The sequence below is a fragment of the Hemitrygon akajei genome, chromosome 25 (assembly GCF_048418815.1).
Source record: "Hemitrygon akajei chromosome 25, sHemAka1.3, whole genome shotgun sequence".
Taxonomy (NCBI): domain Eukaryota; kingdom Metazoa; phylum Chordata; class Chondrichthyes; order Myliobatiformes; family Dasyatidae; genus Hemitrygon; species Hemitrygon akajei.
Genome location: NC_133148.1, coordinates 37,023,028 through 37,040,956, shown reverse-complemented (window position 1 = coordinate 37,040,956; position 17,929 = coordinate 37,023,028). Strand labels below are relative to the sequence as shown.

Below are 17,929 nucleotides of genomic sequence, written 5' to 3'. Positions count from 1 at the left end.
ATTGTTACACAGAGACAGGCCCGTCCCTACCAGGTCCGCCATGTTGGACACTGAGAGACCATCCCCACCAGCCTCATGAACCCCAGCAAAGCCCGAAGGTCTTTGATGGAGATGCTGGAGGTACCTCTGTGTGGATTGGTCGGGGAGAGCACACGATACCGCCGACCGGATCTGCTCACACTCCACGCGACTGCTACAAGTTGATGTTTGAGCCACGCCTTTAACACGCTGATTTTTTCTCTCTCTCTACAACCCCCCTTCCCTTCCACTCCCCCCCCCCCACCATCTTCCTCCACCTTCCTCTCTGCCTCCTTCCACCCCCTCTCCCCCCTGCTCCTTCCTGCAGGCTTCTATGAGCTCAGCGAGGGCCCGTCCCCCGCGCTCTCCGACTCCTCCGCCTCCATCTTTGCCGAGTGCTTCCCCAGCTTTCATTCTGCTGCGTGCAACTACCCGCGGCTTGGCTTGGCTGACGCTCGCATTAATTATGCAAATGAACGACCCAAATCATTAGGTAGGTGTGAACCCAGGCAACAGCGGAGGAGAGTTGAGGATGTCCCTCTGAGGAACTGTATTAATGCCCAGTAGTGGGAGGACATTTATTGAGGATTTTTTTGCGATACTTCTTAAAAAGTTGGTATTAAACTTCAAAACTTAAAAGTTCAAAGTAAGTTTATTATCACAGTACATTGAAGTCACCATTAAGTACCCTGAGATTGTTTTGCGGGCATTCACAGTAAACACAATGAAAGACCGTGCCCAAGAGGATGGACGGACAGCCAATGTGCAGGTGACAATAAATTGACCAAATACAAAAAGAAAAATAATAATAAATAAATATTGAGAGCAAGAGCCCTTGAAAGTGAGTCCATAGGTCGTGGCAACAGTTCAGTGTTGAGTTGAGTGAAGTTATCCCCTCTGGTTCAGGAGCCTGATGGTTGAGGGGTGGTCAGTGGTCCTGACCCCAGTGGTGTGGGTCCTGAGGCCCCTGTACCTCCTTCCTAAAGGCAGCTGTCAGAAGAAGGCATGTTTTGTACGGAAGAAACCTGCTTCTCCTGCTCCCTCAGGGAGGGTATCCCAGATTGTAAACCAAACTTTCCTCCCCACTCCTAACTTAACTTCAGTGAGTGCAGAGTCCCAGAGACCCACAGCACAGAAATAGGTCCTTCGGTTGAGCAAATCTGCACCAGCCATCAGCACACACTTCCACTCATCTCCTAGTTCCCCCTCGACATCCCATCCACTCCCCCCCCACCCCCGATTCCACCAATCACCTACACCCCAGGATCAATTCACAGTGGCTAATTATCAACCCACTCGACTTTGGGATGTAGGGGGAGGCCCGGAGCACCCATGGGAAACCGGAGGGAGAACGTGCAAACTCCACGCAGAGAGCGCCGGAGGTCGGGGTCGTACCCTGGACTCTAGTCGGGCAACGCGCTCTACCGCGGCATTGCCTTAAATGGTTCCCAGTCCATCCAACATCTTACCATAGTGAATGATTCTCCCTCAGCCTCCTACAGAACTAATCAAATGCTGCGTTTCGACTCCAAACGTTGGCAGCTCCTGCACCCAGCCCATCGCTCGATCTGCTGCTTCAGATATCTGCCGTCTCTTTTGTCTGTAGATATTAATGCTTTTTACTTCCTTACTGATCATTACGTTGCTGGTGTTTAGGGCAGCAGTGAATGTCCTCCATCCCTGGCGGTGTTCAGGGGCTTCATTTATATGTCAGTAGCCTCCTCTCGGTTCTCACTACTGTCAGTCACGCAAGTCCCGGGCGGAGACTCAGGAATACCGTCACACTCAGATGTAGAAGGATTCTTCATTGCTGTTTCCATAACTATTTTGTTTTACCAGTCAGGGTTGTTATCCCTGAGCTGAACCTGGAGGACCGGTGGACCACTCTCAGTCTGGCCTCTACCCTTTGACCTGTTTGGCATGGGTGACCCTTACCAACGGCCAAAGCATAAAGCCCTGACTCCAGCCAACATCGCTCCCTGGGTCACTAAGCCATGTAAGGCTTCAAACCCAGTGACGAGGCTGTTGTCCTCTAGGAGGTCACCCTTGTGAGACCGACCTCATATAGACTGGCAGGAGCCTGTGCAATGCTCACGGACTTACAGCACAAAAAACAGCCCTTTCTGCCCATCTCCACCGTGCTGACCACCAAACACCCATTGACCAGAATGTGGCGGAATGTCTTCTATGCCCTGGCAATCCAAGGGTCCATTGTGGAAGTGTCTCCCTCTGTCGCACTATCAGGCTCTGGGTTCCAGATTCCGCCCACCGCCTGCCTCAAATCCCCACTAACGCTCTGCCCCTTGCTATTAATCTGTGCCCTGCGGCGAAACCCACTTCCGCGGTGGAGAAAAGTCGGCCGCGTGGTTAAGGCCCTGGACTATTCCCCATGTGGGTCCGAGCCCTGCTCGCAGGGCCCACAGCACAGCCAAGAACATCTTGGGGTGTAGCGGTTAGTGCAACACTATTACCGCACGAGCAACAAGGGTTCAGTTCCCAGCGCTGTCTGTAAGGAGCTGGTACGTTCTTCTCCATCACCACGCGAGTTTCCTCCGGGTGCTCTGGTTTCCTCTCACAGTCCAAAGACGTACAAGTTAGCAGTTTAAAGGTCACATGGGTGTAGCTGTGCTGCTTGGGATTATGCAGCCAGGAGGGCCCTGTTACCGTGCTGTATCTCGAAATAAGTCAACCTACTCCTATCTGGTCTGTTCCCTGCATGATCTTCTCTCTTTCAGCCTTTTCTGCTTCAGGGAAAACGGGGTGGCACAGTAGCGTAGTGGTTAGTGCAACGTTTTTCGGTACAGGACATCCAGGTTCAATTCCCGCCGCTGCCTGTAAGGAGCTCGTACGCTCTCCCCGTGACCGCGTGGGCTTCCTCCCACAGTCCAAAGAGGTACCGGTGGGTAGGTTAATTGGTCATTGTAAATTGTCCCAAATTGTCTAATTGATTAGACTAGGGTTAAGCTGGGGGTTTGCTGGACAGCACAGCTCGAAGGGCCGGAAGGGCCTATTCTGAACTGCATCTCAATAAACACATGAATAAGCATCTTATTTATGGGCTATCTTCCTTTGGACACTTGATCCCAGCAACGTCCTCGGGAAACCGCGCCCTTGCTGTACTGAGGTGACCTCAACGTGGGTACCTCAACACAGTCAACTGGGTAGTCAGGAGACGTACAATTGTGGACCAATTCGTGGTGGCCTCCTCAGGTAGCTCCTGCTTGGTTTGAGGTCCTGTGCCAGGGAGTTCACTGGGATTCGGACTTGGGAACACGAGGAGTTCCTTGTTGGGTCCTTCGTTCCATGAAATTGTGGTTGGCTGCACCTTAACTCCTTGGATCCTTTACCCAGAACAAGTTCAGGAACATTTTGATCGAATTCACTGTTGGTGGATGTTATGATGTCATATGACTCACTGTGCTATGTGCACAGCTAGTGGCTTGTTTACTAATACTGAAGGCGTATAACTCTACTTCCTCTCCATCAGCACTACGGTGACAAATCCCGATGCTGTAACACACCCCAAACTTGGTGTCCAGTTTGTTTTGTCCCTGCTCTAGTATATTTGTTGGGATAGAGTAGAGGGAGCTTCATTCAGGGTCTAGATTGGAGTGTGTGATGGGACAGTGTAGAGGGAGCTTCACTCTGTATCTAACCCGTGCTGTCCCTGTCCTGGGAGTGTGTGATGGGACAGTGTAGAGGGAGCTTCAGTCTGTATCTAACCCGTGCTGTCCCTGTCCTGGGAGTGTGTGATGGGACAGTGTAGAAGGAGCTTCACTCTGTATCTAACCCGTGCTGTCCCTGCCCTGGGGGTGGATGGGACAGTGTAGAGGGAGTTTCACTCTGTATCTAACCCGTGCTGTCTCTGTCCTGGGAGTGTGTGATGGGACAGTGTGGAGGGAGATTCACTCTGCATCTAACCCGTGCTGTCCCTGTCCTGGGAGTGTGTGATGGGACAGTGTAGAGGGAGATTCACTCTGTATCTAACCCGTGCTGTCCCTGTCCTGGGAGTGTGTGATGGGACAGTGTAGAGGGAGCTTCACTCTGTATCTAACCCGTGCTGTCCCTGTCCTGGGAGTGTGTGATGGGACAGTGTAGAGGGAGATTCACTATGTATCTAACCCATGCTGTCTCTGCCCTGGGAGTGTGTGATGGGACAGTGTAGAGGGAGATTCACTCTGTATCTAACCCGTGCTGTCTCTGCCCTGGGAGTGATGACTGCACTCTAACATTGAGTATTGATTATTTTTTCCAGCCGAGCCCCTGCACACGGACCAGGACGAGAGCCTGAGCTATGCCGACAGCGATTATGTCTCCTCGGTGCCCCGCTCCTTCTCGGCGACCCACTCGGAGTCACTGGAAGCTCTGGCGGACATGCGGTCGAAGCACCCGTCGGACCTGATGACCCGCGACAACCTCGAGCTCTTCCCCTACCCTGGCCCCCTCCACGCTATGGCCGTACAGAACCCCCTCCTCGGCCAAGGCCTGCGGGCAAGCAGCGAGGAGAAGCCCTTCTCACCCACCTCCTTCCTGGGCGCCTACAAGCTGGACGGTGACGGGGAATTGTTCTTTGGCTCTGAGGCCGAGCTGGCCCAAGGCCTGGAGCCTGTCCAGTCGAAGAGGCTGGAGAACTACATCACAGGCCTGGTCCACAAAAGGGTGTACCCGGTCCGCTCGAACAAGCCGAGGACGAGCCTAGCAGCGGACCCCACCAAGGGCCTGATTCGCCAAAGCAGCCTGTGCCAGAGGAACACAGAGCCTGCCAGCCCACAGAGTCCCGGCCGCGATCAGGCATATCCCTCGTCCGAGAGGGCAAAGATCTCCAGTTCCCACAGCTTCGACGGCAGCCTGCCCACTGCAAAGTACAGGCCCCAGTGGAACACAGGCGGGGACCAGTCGTCGGCCAAGAAAAACCTCCCTGGCTGCCAGGCCTCGGACGGCTTCGCCGGCGCTGCTCCGAAGCCAAAGGAGGAGGCCCAACACTCCCAGAGCCTGAGGAAACAGGTCAGGCTCATGACGAATACTCCACCCATGAGGCCAACCTCCCTGGAGTACCACGACTTGAATTACCACCCGGCCTTGCGGGCCTCCCCTCAGGAGAGCTATTACCAGAATGTGTACTCACTGGACGAAGGGCCCCGGGCCTTTCCACCCACTCGGGCCAACTCGGTGGAAGTCCAGTCGTCGCCTTTCGAGCAACGCATTGCCACAGGGCCTGAGGTCCGAGAGAAGAGGTCGCCCATCCGGGGGCTCGACGACGGGGCCTACCAGTTGGTCAACGCGCAGTACATCCCGGCCAAGCAGCCGTACCGAGGGCCAGGGGGCGGGCCAGGGGGCCGGACCAAGGCCGCCATGCTCAGCAAGTGCCGCTCGGCCGACATGTCGCCCGAGGCGGCTCCCCCCGGCTTCAGAGAGAAGGGCAAGGCCCCGGGCAAGAAGTGCCGCTTCAGTGAGGAGGCGGAGGCCGCCAGGCGGAGTGGCCGCAAGCCGTCACCACGGGCCAAGAAGACGTCCCGCTCCAACTCGGAGAACAGCCTGCTGCACCGGCAGAGCTCGGCCGGCGGCAAGTACAATACGGTGGAGCGGGACGAGGGCCGCTCGCTGCGGTCCAGGCGTCACCCCGGTGGCGGCGGCGGCTACCGGCGCTGGCGGTCGACAGCGGAGATCAGCCAGGAGGAGGCCACGGTCGCGGCCGCAGAGCCTTACGCGCCTGGGGAGGGCCAGCGGCGGCTCAGGAGATACCAGAGGGCGGCCGGCCACCAGGCTGGCAGCGACTCAGAGGGCCGGGCGCCTCCCGAGGACGAGGGCCCGGGGCCCAGGGCCTACGGCGCCCACGGCGGCTTCGGCGACAGCGAGTCCAGCCTGAGCGAGGCCGAGTCGCCGGCCTTCAGCACCTGCTCCAGCGAGACGGACGACGAGGGCGGCGGGCTGGTGTGGCCCCAGCAGGTGGCCCCGCAGGCGGCCGGCCGCAGCCCAGCCCAGCCCAAGGTCTTCGTCAAGATCAAGGCCTCCCACGCGCTGAAGAAGAAGATTCTCCGTTTCCGCACCGGCTCCCTCAAGGTGATGACAACTGTGTGAGGGGAGCGACTCAGGACGTTCCGTCGGCGCTTTAAAGCCGTCCTTCACCCCCTCCCCACCCCCACCCTCCCCATTGCAAGTCTATAGGAAGAGGGGACTGGGCCGATAGAGGCGAGAACCCACCGGACACTCTTTATCCGTACCTCCACCTGACGTCCGCAAAGATCTCCTCCCCTTCACCATGGCAGGAGCACCATACGGAGCAGAGGGAGACTCCCCCTGCTGCTGCGCCGGACGGGGGCCGGGGGGGGCACCAGGCCTGGTCTCGTGCCCCATTCTCTGGGGCGAGGGACGAGTCTCGAAGCCGCAGCCCCCTGCTGCATCCCGCCGGAGATGTGCCCCGAGGTAACTGGGGCCCCCCACAAGCCAAGGGAGAGCCCTCTGCGTGATGGAATTCCAGCCCGAGGGCCCGGTTCGCCTGGTTCCGCGACCTCACCTCGCGGAGGGGCTGTCCGTTCATCTTACGCCGCAACAACCGACCACGACTTATTTTACGCAGAGAGTCTTTGGGCGTTTTTGGTGGCAGAAAGCTTTCTAGATCAAGGACTTGGGTTTTGAGTGTCACCTGCTGAGTGACACCCTGCCCCCCCCCCCCCCCCCCCCATCACCCCTGACTGAGGTTCCTGGGCCAATAACACCTCAGTTTCAAATTTCTCGCCCCTGTGGTCAAATCCCTCAGCCACACCTCACCAATCAGATCCAGATTCAGATTGGTTTTGTTGTTCATTTACCGAAACATACAGTGAAATGTGTCACAACAGACACAAAATGCTGCTGGAGGATCTCAGCAGGCCAGGCAGCATCTATGGAACAGGGTAAACAGTCGACGTTTCGGGCCGAGACCCCGTCACGAATATGGTACCAGCTGGCAGTGAAGATAGGTTCCCAGGAGGAATATATGTCCTTACCCAGACCCGCTACTAGAGCCACGTCTACCTCCCAGAAACATAAATTCGCCACCAGCTTGAACCACGTTAGCGCAGGGTCTCGGCCAAAACGTCGACTGTGCTTTTTTCCACAGATGCTGAGTTCCTCCGGCATATTGTGCGTGTTGCTCGGATTTCCATCGTCTCCAGACTCTCTCTTGTCGCGAAGTGAGCCGTCGGCGTCAACAGCCAACACACCCAAGGGCGTGCTGGGCGGTTGGGAGGCGGGGGCAGCCCGCAAGCGGTCACCAAACATTCCGGCGCCGGCAGAGCAGGGCCCACGGTGCTCAGCAAGCAACGAAACAACAACAGCAAAACAAACCCCTGTCCTCCCACTCACACCCACGCACAGACAGGCCTCCGGGCCGGCAGCCTCCTGCGGACCCCAGCCCTCTGCCACCCTCAAAGACCTCCGTGCTCCCCCAGTTCTGGGTTCTTAATCGCCTGAATTTCCCGCCACTGTCGGCGGTCCTGTCTGTGCCCTGTCCCCTGGGATTGGCTCCTTGAACTTTGAACTTGCCCCCTTAAGCTGTACCACAGAGACTTCCCTCTTCATCAGCTTCGAGCCCCCTTGACTCCACGGCCCCTCGGGTGGCTCAGGAATATTTTACCCAGATTCAGAACAAGCCCTGTGGATACACGGCAGCCATATGTAACAGATCGCACCAAAGTAGGCTCTGATAATAAACTTGCTTTGAAATTTGAAACTAGGACCCTTCGGCCCAACAAGACATTTGGAGCACCCATTTACACGAGTCCTATTTCATTTTACTTTCCCCCACCTTCTCCCCCACCGCAGATTCCATCACTCGCTGCAAACAAGGGGACGGTTTACAGCGGCCATCTATTTTGCCAACCCGCGAGTCATTAGAGTGCGGGAGGAAACGGGGGAGCCTGTGCAGTTGCAGGGGGAATAGACAGTACCCGATGTCAGGATCGATCCTGCACCTTTACCCATGTGTCACGTAGTTCCCTCTTTTCAGTTGCCTCGGTTTCGCATTGCTATAGAGCCGAGCAGAGTTAACAGGCCTGTCTGCCCAGTGCATACAGGCTGACCGAGGCCCCTCGGTGAGCTAGCCCCATTTCCTTTTAGCCAATCTCAACCTTAAGGAACCGCAGTACATCCGCGGAAACTTGCGACTGTCGACACACCGAGTCTCCTCAAACCCGGAGTCAGACTTTGCCGCTGTTGTGCCCTTCTTTATAATTGGAATATGTTGGCCCCAAGACAGAGCTTCAGAGGTGTTGAGACCCAGGAACTTGAAACTGCTCACCCTCTCCACTGCTGATCCCCCTATCCTGGCAGGTGTGTGTTCCCTTGACCTCTCCTTCCACAGTCAATTCCTTGGTCTTACTGACGTTGAGTGCAAGGCCGTGGTTGAAACACCACTCAACCAGCAGATCCATCTCGCTCCTGTATGCCCCCTCGTCACCACCTGAAGTTCTGCCAGCAATGTTTGTGCCACTGGCAAATTTGTAGATGCCTGTTTGAGCTCTGCCTAGCAACACGGTTGTGGGTCTAGAGAAAGCAGAGCCCCCCCCCCCCCCCATCCTTGAAGAGCGCCTGGGTTGCTTTTCAGCGAGGTGGAGATGCTAGTTCCAACCTGCACAGGCTGTGGGCCTCCCGGTGAGGAAATCAAAGGTGCAGTTGCAGGTAATGGCACACAGGACTAGATTTTGGAGCTCGTTGATTAGAACTGAGGGGAGGATTGTGTTGAACGCAGAGATGTAATTAATAAACAGCAGCCTGATGCAGGTATTGCCATTGTTCTGGTAATCCAAGGCCAAGCAGAGAGCCAGTGAGATTACATCTGCTATTGTGGCGATAGGCAAATTGCAGAGGGTCTGGGTCCTTGCTTAGGTGGGAGTTGATTCTAACCATGACCAACCTCTCAAAGCCCTTCACAGCAGCAGATGGGAGCACCACTGTGTGACAAGTCTTCGAGAGAGCTCACCTTGCTCTTGGGCACCGGTATGCTTGAAGCAAGAGGGAAACTCTGACTGCAGCAGTGAGAGATCGAGGACGTCCTTGAACACTCCTGCCGCATGGGTTTTCAGAGCCCTACCGGGTACACCATCAGGGCCTGATGCCTTGCGAGGGTTCACCCTCTTGACAGATGTTCTGACATCAGCCTTAAGACAGAGATCTCGGGGTCCCCAGATGCTGCAGGGATTTCTACAGGTGTAGTGTTGTTCTCCTTTTCAAAGCGAGCATAAAAGACGTTGAGCTCAGCTGGGTGTGAAGCTTCACGGCCATTCATCATGGTAGGTTTCGCTTTGCAGGTGTAGCGTCCGTGCCCCCAACTTACCCCCGTTCGCCTAGGGTGAACCGCCGTCGCCCCGCTAATAGTGCAATACTTCAGTGTAAATACAGAGTAATGCCCCCCCAGTACACGCTCGCAACACAAATATCGGACGATACACCAAAGGTGAGTAAATAATTACAACTTTATAGTTATTTCTTAGTGACGGGTTAGTAGAAACAGATAACCTAAAGGCGCCAAATCAGTCAGTTTATCAGTTTGTGCACATAATATTTTAATATGTTGGAGCTCACGCCTCCGGTTCCATCCACAACGACCTTCCGAGCCTTCGGCCACTGTCTGAACCGCTGACGTCCAGTATCCGCTGTCCACTCCTCACTCGTCCGTCCTCCTCGCTCGCCTCCCGGAAAAGACCGCCAACTCCCGCTCAGCTCACACATACAAGATAGAATAACCATTCTCCATTGGTTAGTTCCCCCCCCTTATCTGCAGTCATAACCCAAACATTCCAGACACAGAAACCCATTACACCGTTACAGAGAAGCCATTTTGTTAGCCTGAACAGTTGACACTACAGTTAATGGTACTGAAAGCCCTACACAGGAAATAATGGCCTGCAGACTCTGCAAGAGCTGGTGTACATCCAATTCCATCTGTAGCCTCAATTGGAATTGTTCCTTCACTCTTAAAGCAGCCTTCCGCCCTGTGACGGGACAGTGTAGAAGGAGTCTCACCCTGTGTCTGACCCTCGAGCTCCAAGGTGAAGTTCAAAGTAAATTTATCATCCAAGTACCAGGATTCTTGAAATTCTCTTCCTTCCAGGCATTTACAAAAAAATAAAGAATTACAATAGATAGTTAAAGAAACTATACATAAACAAAGACTGATTAATAACCAATCTGGAGCAGAGGTCACCCTTCGGCCTACTGTACTCCAGGGGAAACATATCCAGCCAATCAAATCTCTCCTTATTACTAACTCAAACACGTCCTCCCTTTGAACTGCACACAATATTCCAGGTGTGGTCAAACCAACCAGCTGTAGTGTGTAACTGCGTGGCGTGCATCCTGCTTTCCCACCAGGGAAAGATCGGAGGGGGGCAAATTCCCGCCACCATCCCACACGTTCCACCTCCAATTCAATCCCCCAGCAATTCCTGGTGCGGGAGCTGGGAGGTGGTGAACTTCTGGCGCGGGATACCCATCCATCTTTTGACTGTGGAAGCCCCGCGCCAAGTGGGAGGTGCGGTGTTGGGGGATCCCCACGCCTCGCCGCATTCCCTAAGAAACTCCTGCTCGGCAGAGACTACGAGCAGACAGCTGGAGTTTGCTTCCCGCTTTCTTTTTCACTTATCCTGTACCACACACCGTTGACCAAGTGGCCTACTTACCCATGGGGTTCGAGGGAACCGGGGCACCCGGAGGAAACCCACGCGGCCACGGTGAGAACGTACAAACTCCTCACAGGCAGCGGCGGGAATTGAACCCGGACTGCTGGTGCCATCTTGGCGTTACGCTCATCGCTCTGCCATCGTGTCACTGCTAATATCTTGAGTGAGAATCCTCACTAAACCACAAGGACTCCAGGAACCCGCAGTCAAGTACCATGCAGGAGAGAACCTGCAGACACTGGAAATCTGAGCAACACACACAAAACGCTGGAGGAACCCAGCAGGCCAGGCAGCGCCTGTGGAAAAAACGTTCAGTGGACGTTTCAGGCCGAGAGCCTTCGGCAGTACTGGTGTAAGTGACACGTCCCAGCTGAGTGGGTGGTGATTTGAGTTGGAGGGGAGGGGTTGGATTGACTGGGGGGGGGTGGGTAGGAATCACAAGATTGACCCCCCTCACCCCCAACGTGAATATGACGTGGGCGATCATGGTCTCATGACCATGATTGCCCTTGGGAAATTTTTTCTGACAGAAGCCTTCTTCTGGGCAATGTCTTTACAAGATGGGTTACACCACCACCCCCCCCCCCACCCCGTCCCCCAGCCGTTATCGATACTCTGGCGTCAGTGGTTGCATAACCAGGACTTGTGCTCGTACGTCCATCCACCATGTGACCCTGATCAGGGGAAGTCTAAGCGGGTGCTACACCTTACCCAAGAGTGGGGAAGGGGTTCCTTACACCTCCTTTGGTATCTTCAACCCGCAACCCAATAGGACATGGCACGTAAAGATGACGGTGGTGACGAGTATGAATTATGGGCTTTGTTAACTGCCTCGTAACCCGTGCTGGATGGATTGTGATTTGAAATGTATATATGTATTCTTTAAGAGTTTTGTCAACTAGTTTCGTAGTAAGTAACCTACACATGGGGTATATAGGAAGCTGTTGATAGGCCATGGGATTTGGGTAATACTGGCTGGTTTGAGGGCTACTTTGCAATGCAGAGGTCCCACTCTACATTGAAAGAGGCTCCCTTTCATTCCTTCCAGCGTACTGGGCCGCTGATGTTGGGATTACAGTGACACAAGCACATTTGCCTCAGTTTTGCAAAGGTGCTGGACATACATGTGACGAAAATAAATGTCTGCCAGCACCCATGGGTGCAAGGGGAGGAAGACCAAGGGCGCGAGCTAAACTGCAAATGGACCAAATGACCTCCTCATACATTTTTGATGACTCTGTTTTTTGTGTGGGTTGGGGTAGTATCCTTCATGTCCGGGAGAGCTGGGGACCTGCTATCCTTATTCCCATTTATTTCCTCACAACAGAAAAGGCCCTTCAGCCCATCGAGTCTGTGCCAGCTCTCAGGGTGATCCCATCCTCCGTTCCCCTGCCTGCAACCTATTCTCCCCACTCCATCTGATCCTCACACCAGCCCTTGACATCGGGGCAACTTACCGATTAGCCCACTGGCACGCGCGTGTTTGCGAGGCGGGAGGAAACCGGGGGGGGGGGGTGCGTTTGGGGTGGGGGAATTAACCCACGTGACAACGTGAAGAACGTGCAAACTCTACTGGAGGTCAGAATCAAACCAGTGGCTCTATCAGCTGTGCCACCGAGCCGAAGCACATCCAACAGTAAATGATAACAGCCGGGTAAATCCCGGTGTGAGTTGGTGGTGGCCACTGTTGGCAGGGATTGAAAATCTACATCCTCGGTCTTCATTTTCCCCTGTACCTCATGGATGAAGCTCAAAATTGAAACCGTTTGGCTAATGGTTTGGATTGATCCAGCTTAATTTCCCCATCCTCACTGGCATGCTCCCCATCTCCTGCCAGCCACGTAAACATGAGAGAATCTGCAGGTTAGCGCACGCCTGATGAGGGGTCTCGCCTGAAACATCAACTCTTCACTCTTGTCCACAGATGCTGCCTGGCCTGTTGAATTCCTCCAGCACTTCTGTGTTGCTGTGGATTTCTAACATCTGCAGATTTTCACATGTTTGAGATGCTGTAAGTCTTGAGCGAGACACACAAACTGCTGGAGGAACTCAGCAGGCCAGGCAGCATCCATCTACTTGGGCTCTTAGCTTTCAGTGGAGCACAGGCCGTCGATGACATCCTGTCTCCATCGTCCATAGCTGGAGTTCGTCAATGTTCCTGCAGTTCGCTGTGTAGGCCGATACAGCTTGTTGGCTGGCCTTACCCGTCTCCACCTCTCACAGCAGGGACGCAGGTCGGGTCAGACTTTGAGAGGTTCTATGGAGAGGAATAAACTATTGATGATTTGCGCTTAGAACCTTCGTCAGGGCCGGGAAGGAAGGGGGCAGAAGCCAGAATGTGGTGAGGGAGGGGAAGGGGTACAAAAAGGCAGATGATTGGTCAAATTGTTACCTTTCACCCCACCCCACCCCCCACCTATCCCCTCTTGGCTTCTTAGATCAGTGGAGGGGAGGGGTAGCCCAGCAGCATAGAGTTCAGCATTATGCTTTACACTATTGGCAACCCGGGTTCAATTCCTGCCACTGCCTGTAAGGAGTTTGTACGTTCTCCCCGTAACCGTGTGGGTTTCCTCCGGGTGCTCCGGTTTCCTCCCACAGTCCAAAGACGTACCGGTTGGTAGGTCAATTGGTCATTGTAAATTGTCCCGTGATTAGGCCAGGGTTAAATTGGGGGCGGCATGGCTCCAAGGGCCTATTCCACGCAGTATCTGAATAAATAAACAAACATCCCCACTCCCCCCTCACCTGGTCTCACCTGTTACCTGCAGAAGTGACTAGGTGCCATTAGCATAATTAATTCGGCACTGTGTCTTGGGTCAAAGGGCCTGCTTGTGCCGCATAATTAATTGTTCCATTAGCATAATTAATTCGGCACTGTGCCTAGGGTCAAAGGGCCTCCTTGTGCCGCATTCTTCCAGACCCCACAATGGTGATGACCAGAGCAGGCACATTCTCCATGGCAACACACACAAAACGCTGAGGGGACTTATCAAGCCAGGCAGAATCTAAGGAGAAGAATAAATAATCGATGTTTCAAGCCGAGACCTCAGAACGTCGACTGCTTGTTCTCCTCCGCAGACGCTGCCCGGCCTGCTGAGCGCTTTGTGCGTCTCTCACATCAACCGCAGCTCAAACTCTGAGAGAGGCGGAGGTCACGCACTCCCCACTCCCCTTTCTGGACAGGAACCTCAACTTGGGGAAAGGAGGCATTGCTCTCAGAGGCATTATGGGGACACTCCAAATTTGCCTTCCAACAGGGCAAGAGGACGGGCTTTCCCCCTTTTGGGTCAGATGGCAATGCTACCCAACGCCATGGAGCCATCTCCTCTCCCACTACCAAGGCAAAAATCACCCACACCCTTTCACCGGTCCTGAACCAAGAGAGTAGCAGCTGATCCAGAGATAGGAGGGGACACGCGTGGTAATCCGCTTTGACCACCGGTCACTTGGAGAGTCTCTTCGCCCAGCAGTCGTTCCTGTCTTTCCACCAAGCCCAACATCTTCGATATTTTTCTTATAAATAATGTTTATACAGAAGCTGTAAAAAGATATCCCACCAGTCCCAATTTTAACATTTCCCCGGAGTTGTATTCCCAGGTGATTGCTCTTGGCAGCGAGTCGGAGGTGAACTTCTGAAGATTCCAGGTCGATCCTGGGAAAATTAAAATCCAAACTCCTGCCTCGGACAAGACCTCTGGTCTCCAGGAGCCTGGGAATCTTGGTTCAAACCCGGGGAGGCCAGTGGCTTGTCTGAGCTGTATAGTGTTACCTGATGTCACCGTGTCACGGTTGAAAAAGTAGTGTTCATGAAGTACTCAAAGATATTAAAATTTTATCATGAAACTAATACAAAAAAAAACTAAAGAGGCTCTGAGTGCTTTATTTGTCTCCAACTTTTATATTCCGTCCTGTGTTCTGTGGACTGTTCTGCATCAACACTGAAGGGGTTTATGTGGGAGTGAGATACAAAGGTTCGACAGTGCAATTTAATGTCAGAGAAATGTAAACAATCTACATTCTGAGATGCTTTTTCTTCGCAAACAGTACATGAAAACAGAGGAGTGCCCCAAAGAATGGACGGCAGTTAAATGTTAGAGCCCCAAAGCCCTCCGCCAGCTCCCCTCCCTCCCGTGCGTAAGCGGCAGCAAACCAACGATCCCCCCCGACCACTGACAAACAAAAACATCGGCACCCACCACCGAGCACTCAAGTGTGGGCAAAGCAGCAGCAAAGACTACTCGTTCACCCGGTATTCGATATATCACAGGCTCTCTCTCTCTCTCTCCCTAATAAGGGAGGAGGTGTCTCGGTTTTCCCAGCGCGCGGGCAGACGTAACGAGCAACTCGCTGGTTTACGATGTTAAAAGTCTGTTATGTCGCTTTTCTGAGCTCGGTACCCAAAAAACTGGGCACACAACCGCAGATATACCGAGTCCCCCGACGACACACGGGGTCTCCTGCCGCGACGCCGACCCTCGATCTGCCCGTCTCCTGGTTGGGGTGAATCCAGATCGAATCAGGTTTATTATCACTGACATATTGTACATCATAAAATTTGTTCTTTTAGAAACAGAAACATAGAAAACTTACAGCACAATGCAGGCCCTTCACCCGCAAAGTGCTGAACATGTCCCTACCTTAGAAATTACTAGACTTACCTTTAGCCCTCTATTTTACTAAGCTTCATGTACCTGTCCAAAAGCCTCTTAAAAGACCCTATCGTGTCCGCCTCCACCACCGTTGCTGGCAGCCCATTCCACGCAATCACCACTCTCTGAGTAAAAAACTTACCCTGACATCTCCTCTCCCTGACATCTCCTCTGTACCTACTCCCCAGCACCTTAAACCTGTGTCCTCTTGTGGCAACCATTTCAGCCCTGGGAAAAAGCCTCTGACTATCCACACGATCAATGCCTCTCATCATCTTGTACACCTCAATCAGGTCACCTCTCATCCTCCGTCGCTCCAAGGAGAAAAGGCCAAGTTCACTCAACCTGTTCTCATCAGGCATGCTCCCCAATCCAGGCAACACCCTTGTAAATCCTTTTGTGGCAATGGTACAGTGGAATACATAAAATATACCGTAAATTATAATTATAACAAGCCTGGACGGAAGGGATTGAGATCCTGAGTCCTCAAGATCCCCCTCTCAGACTCATTGGTGTAGTTCATAGGAAAGCTTATGAGCTTTTGGGACGAGCTTGGCTGCAGGAGCTGCCGGAAGGATGTACAATGACATCCAGCCGCCAGAGGGACTCCACTCCAGATCTGCTGTCTGGGTTCAATCCTGTAGCCTTCATCTCTCTCGTGGGGCTCCCTAGCCATAGCCGGGGATCTGGTTCACAAGCACCAGAGCTCATCTAAGGCTTTTTCCACTGCAGTTGAGTGGAACCACAGCCAGAGGTCGGAGCCTAAGGGTGAAAGGTGAGAAGGTTAAGTAGAACATGAGGGGACACTTCTTCACTCAGAGTGAATGAGCTGCCAGCACAAGTGGTGAATGCGAGCTGGATTTGAATGTTGAAGAGAAGTTTGGATGGGTACATGGATGGTAGGGGTATGGAGGGCTGTGGTTTGGGTGCAGATCGATTGGAGTAGGCAGTTTAAATAGTTTCAGCATGGGGCTTGTGATGGGCTGAAGGAGCTTGTGCTACACTTTTCTATGACTCTCTCTCTCTCCCTCCCTCTCTCTCTCTCTCTCTCTCTCTCTCTCTCTCTCTCCCTCTTTCCTCTGACCCCCCCTCTCCCCCTCTCTCTCTCTCCCTCTCTCTCCTTCTCTGCCCCTCTCTCCCTCCCTCCCCCCTCTCTCTCCCTCTTTCTCTCCCTCTCTTTCTCTTCTTTCCCCCTCTCACTCTCTCTCTCACCCCCCCCTCTCTCTCTCTCTCTCTCTATCCACACACAGTACTGTGCAAAAGTCTTAAGCATATATATACACAAACCCCATTTCCAGAAAAGTTGGGATATTTTCCAAAATGCAATAAAAACAAAAATCTGTGATATGTTAATTCACGTAAACCTTTATTTAACTGACAAAAGTACAAAGAAAAGATTTTCAATAGTTTTACTGACCAACTTAATTGTATTTTGTAAATATTCACAAATTTAGAATTTGATGGCTGCAACACACTCAACAAAAGTTTGGACAGAGGCATGTTTACCATTGTGTTACATCACCTTTCCTTTTAATAACACTTTTTAATCGTTTTGGAACTGAGGATACTAATTGTAGTAGATTTGCAATTGGAAATTTTGTCCATTCTTGCTTGATATAAGACTTCAGCTGCTCAACAGTCCGTGGTCTCCGTTGTCTGATTCTCCTCTTCATGATGCGCCATACATTTTCAATAGGAGATAGATCTGGACTGGCAGCAGGCCAGTCAAGCACACGCACTCTGTGTCTACAAAGCCACACTGTTGTAGCCCGTGCAGAATGTGGTCTGGCATTGTCCTGCTGAAATAAGCATGGACATCCCGGGAAGAGACGTTGCCTTGATGGCAACATATGTCTCTCTAAAATCCTAATATATGCCTCAGAGTCAATGGTACCTTCACATACATGCAACTCACCCATGCCGTGGGCATTGATGCAACCCCATACCATCACAGATGCTGGCTTTTGCACCTTTCGCTGATAACAATCAGGATGGTCATTTTCATCTTTAGCACGGAGAACTCGACGCCCGTTTTTCTGAAAACTAGCTGAAATGTGGACTCATCTGACCACAGCACATGGTTCCACAGTCTTTGGTCCATCTGAGATGAGCTCGGGCCCAGAGAACTCGCCGGCGTTTCTGCATAGAGTTGATGTATGGCTTCCTCCTTGTGTAATACAGTTTCAAGTTGCATTTCTGGATGCAGTGACAGACTATATTAAGTGACAATGGTTTTCCGAAGTACTCCCGAGCCCAGGTGGCTATAATTGTCACAGTAGCACGATGGTTTCTTAGGCAGTGCCGCCTGAGGGCTCGAAGATCACGCGCATTCAACAGTGGTTTCTGACCTTGCCCTTTACCCACTGAGATGTCTCTGAATTCTCTGAATCTTTTCACAATATTATGTACTGTAGATGTTGAAAGACCTAAATTTTCTGCAATCTTGCGCTGGGAAATGTTCCTTTTGAACTGACTAACAATTCTCTCACGATTTTTGGCAGAAATGGGTGAGCCACGACCCATCCTTGCTTGCAAAGACTGAGCCTTTGATGGATGCTACTTTTATACCCAGTCATGATACCTCACCTGCTACTAATTAGCCTG

The 17,929-nt window shown here is 52.8% G+C and overlaps 2 protein-coding genes across 3 annotated transcripts in view; both read left to right on the top strand.

Annotated features, from left to right (window-relative positions):
* LOC140716523 (dapper 1-like) overlaps nucleotides 1-14,540 on the top strand; it is a 108,258-nt gene extending 93,718 nt beyond the window's left edge. Inside the window, exons 3-4 of one of the 2 annotated variants that reach the window (XM_073029329.1) lie at nucleotides 347-511; nucleotides 4,274-14,540. In XM_073029329.1, the coding sequence (XP_072885430.1) occupies nucleotides 347-511; nucleotides 4,274-6,096 (1,988 nt within the window). In that variant the 3' untranslated portion in view covers nucleotides 6,097-14,540. The remainder of the gene's footprint in view (nucleotides 1-346; nucleotides 512-4,273) is intronic. The other variant, XM_073029330.1, reaches the window with a different exon arrangement.
* LOC140716524 (interferon regulatory factor 2-binding protein 1-like) overlaps nucleotides 1-17,929 on the top strand; it is a 377,150-nt gene that overhangs the window by 128,379 nt on the left and 230,842 nt on the right. The window lies entirely within an intron of this gene.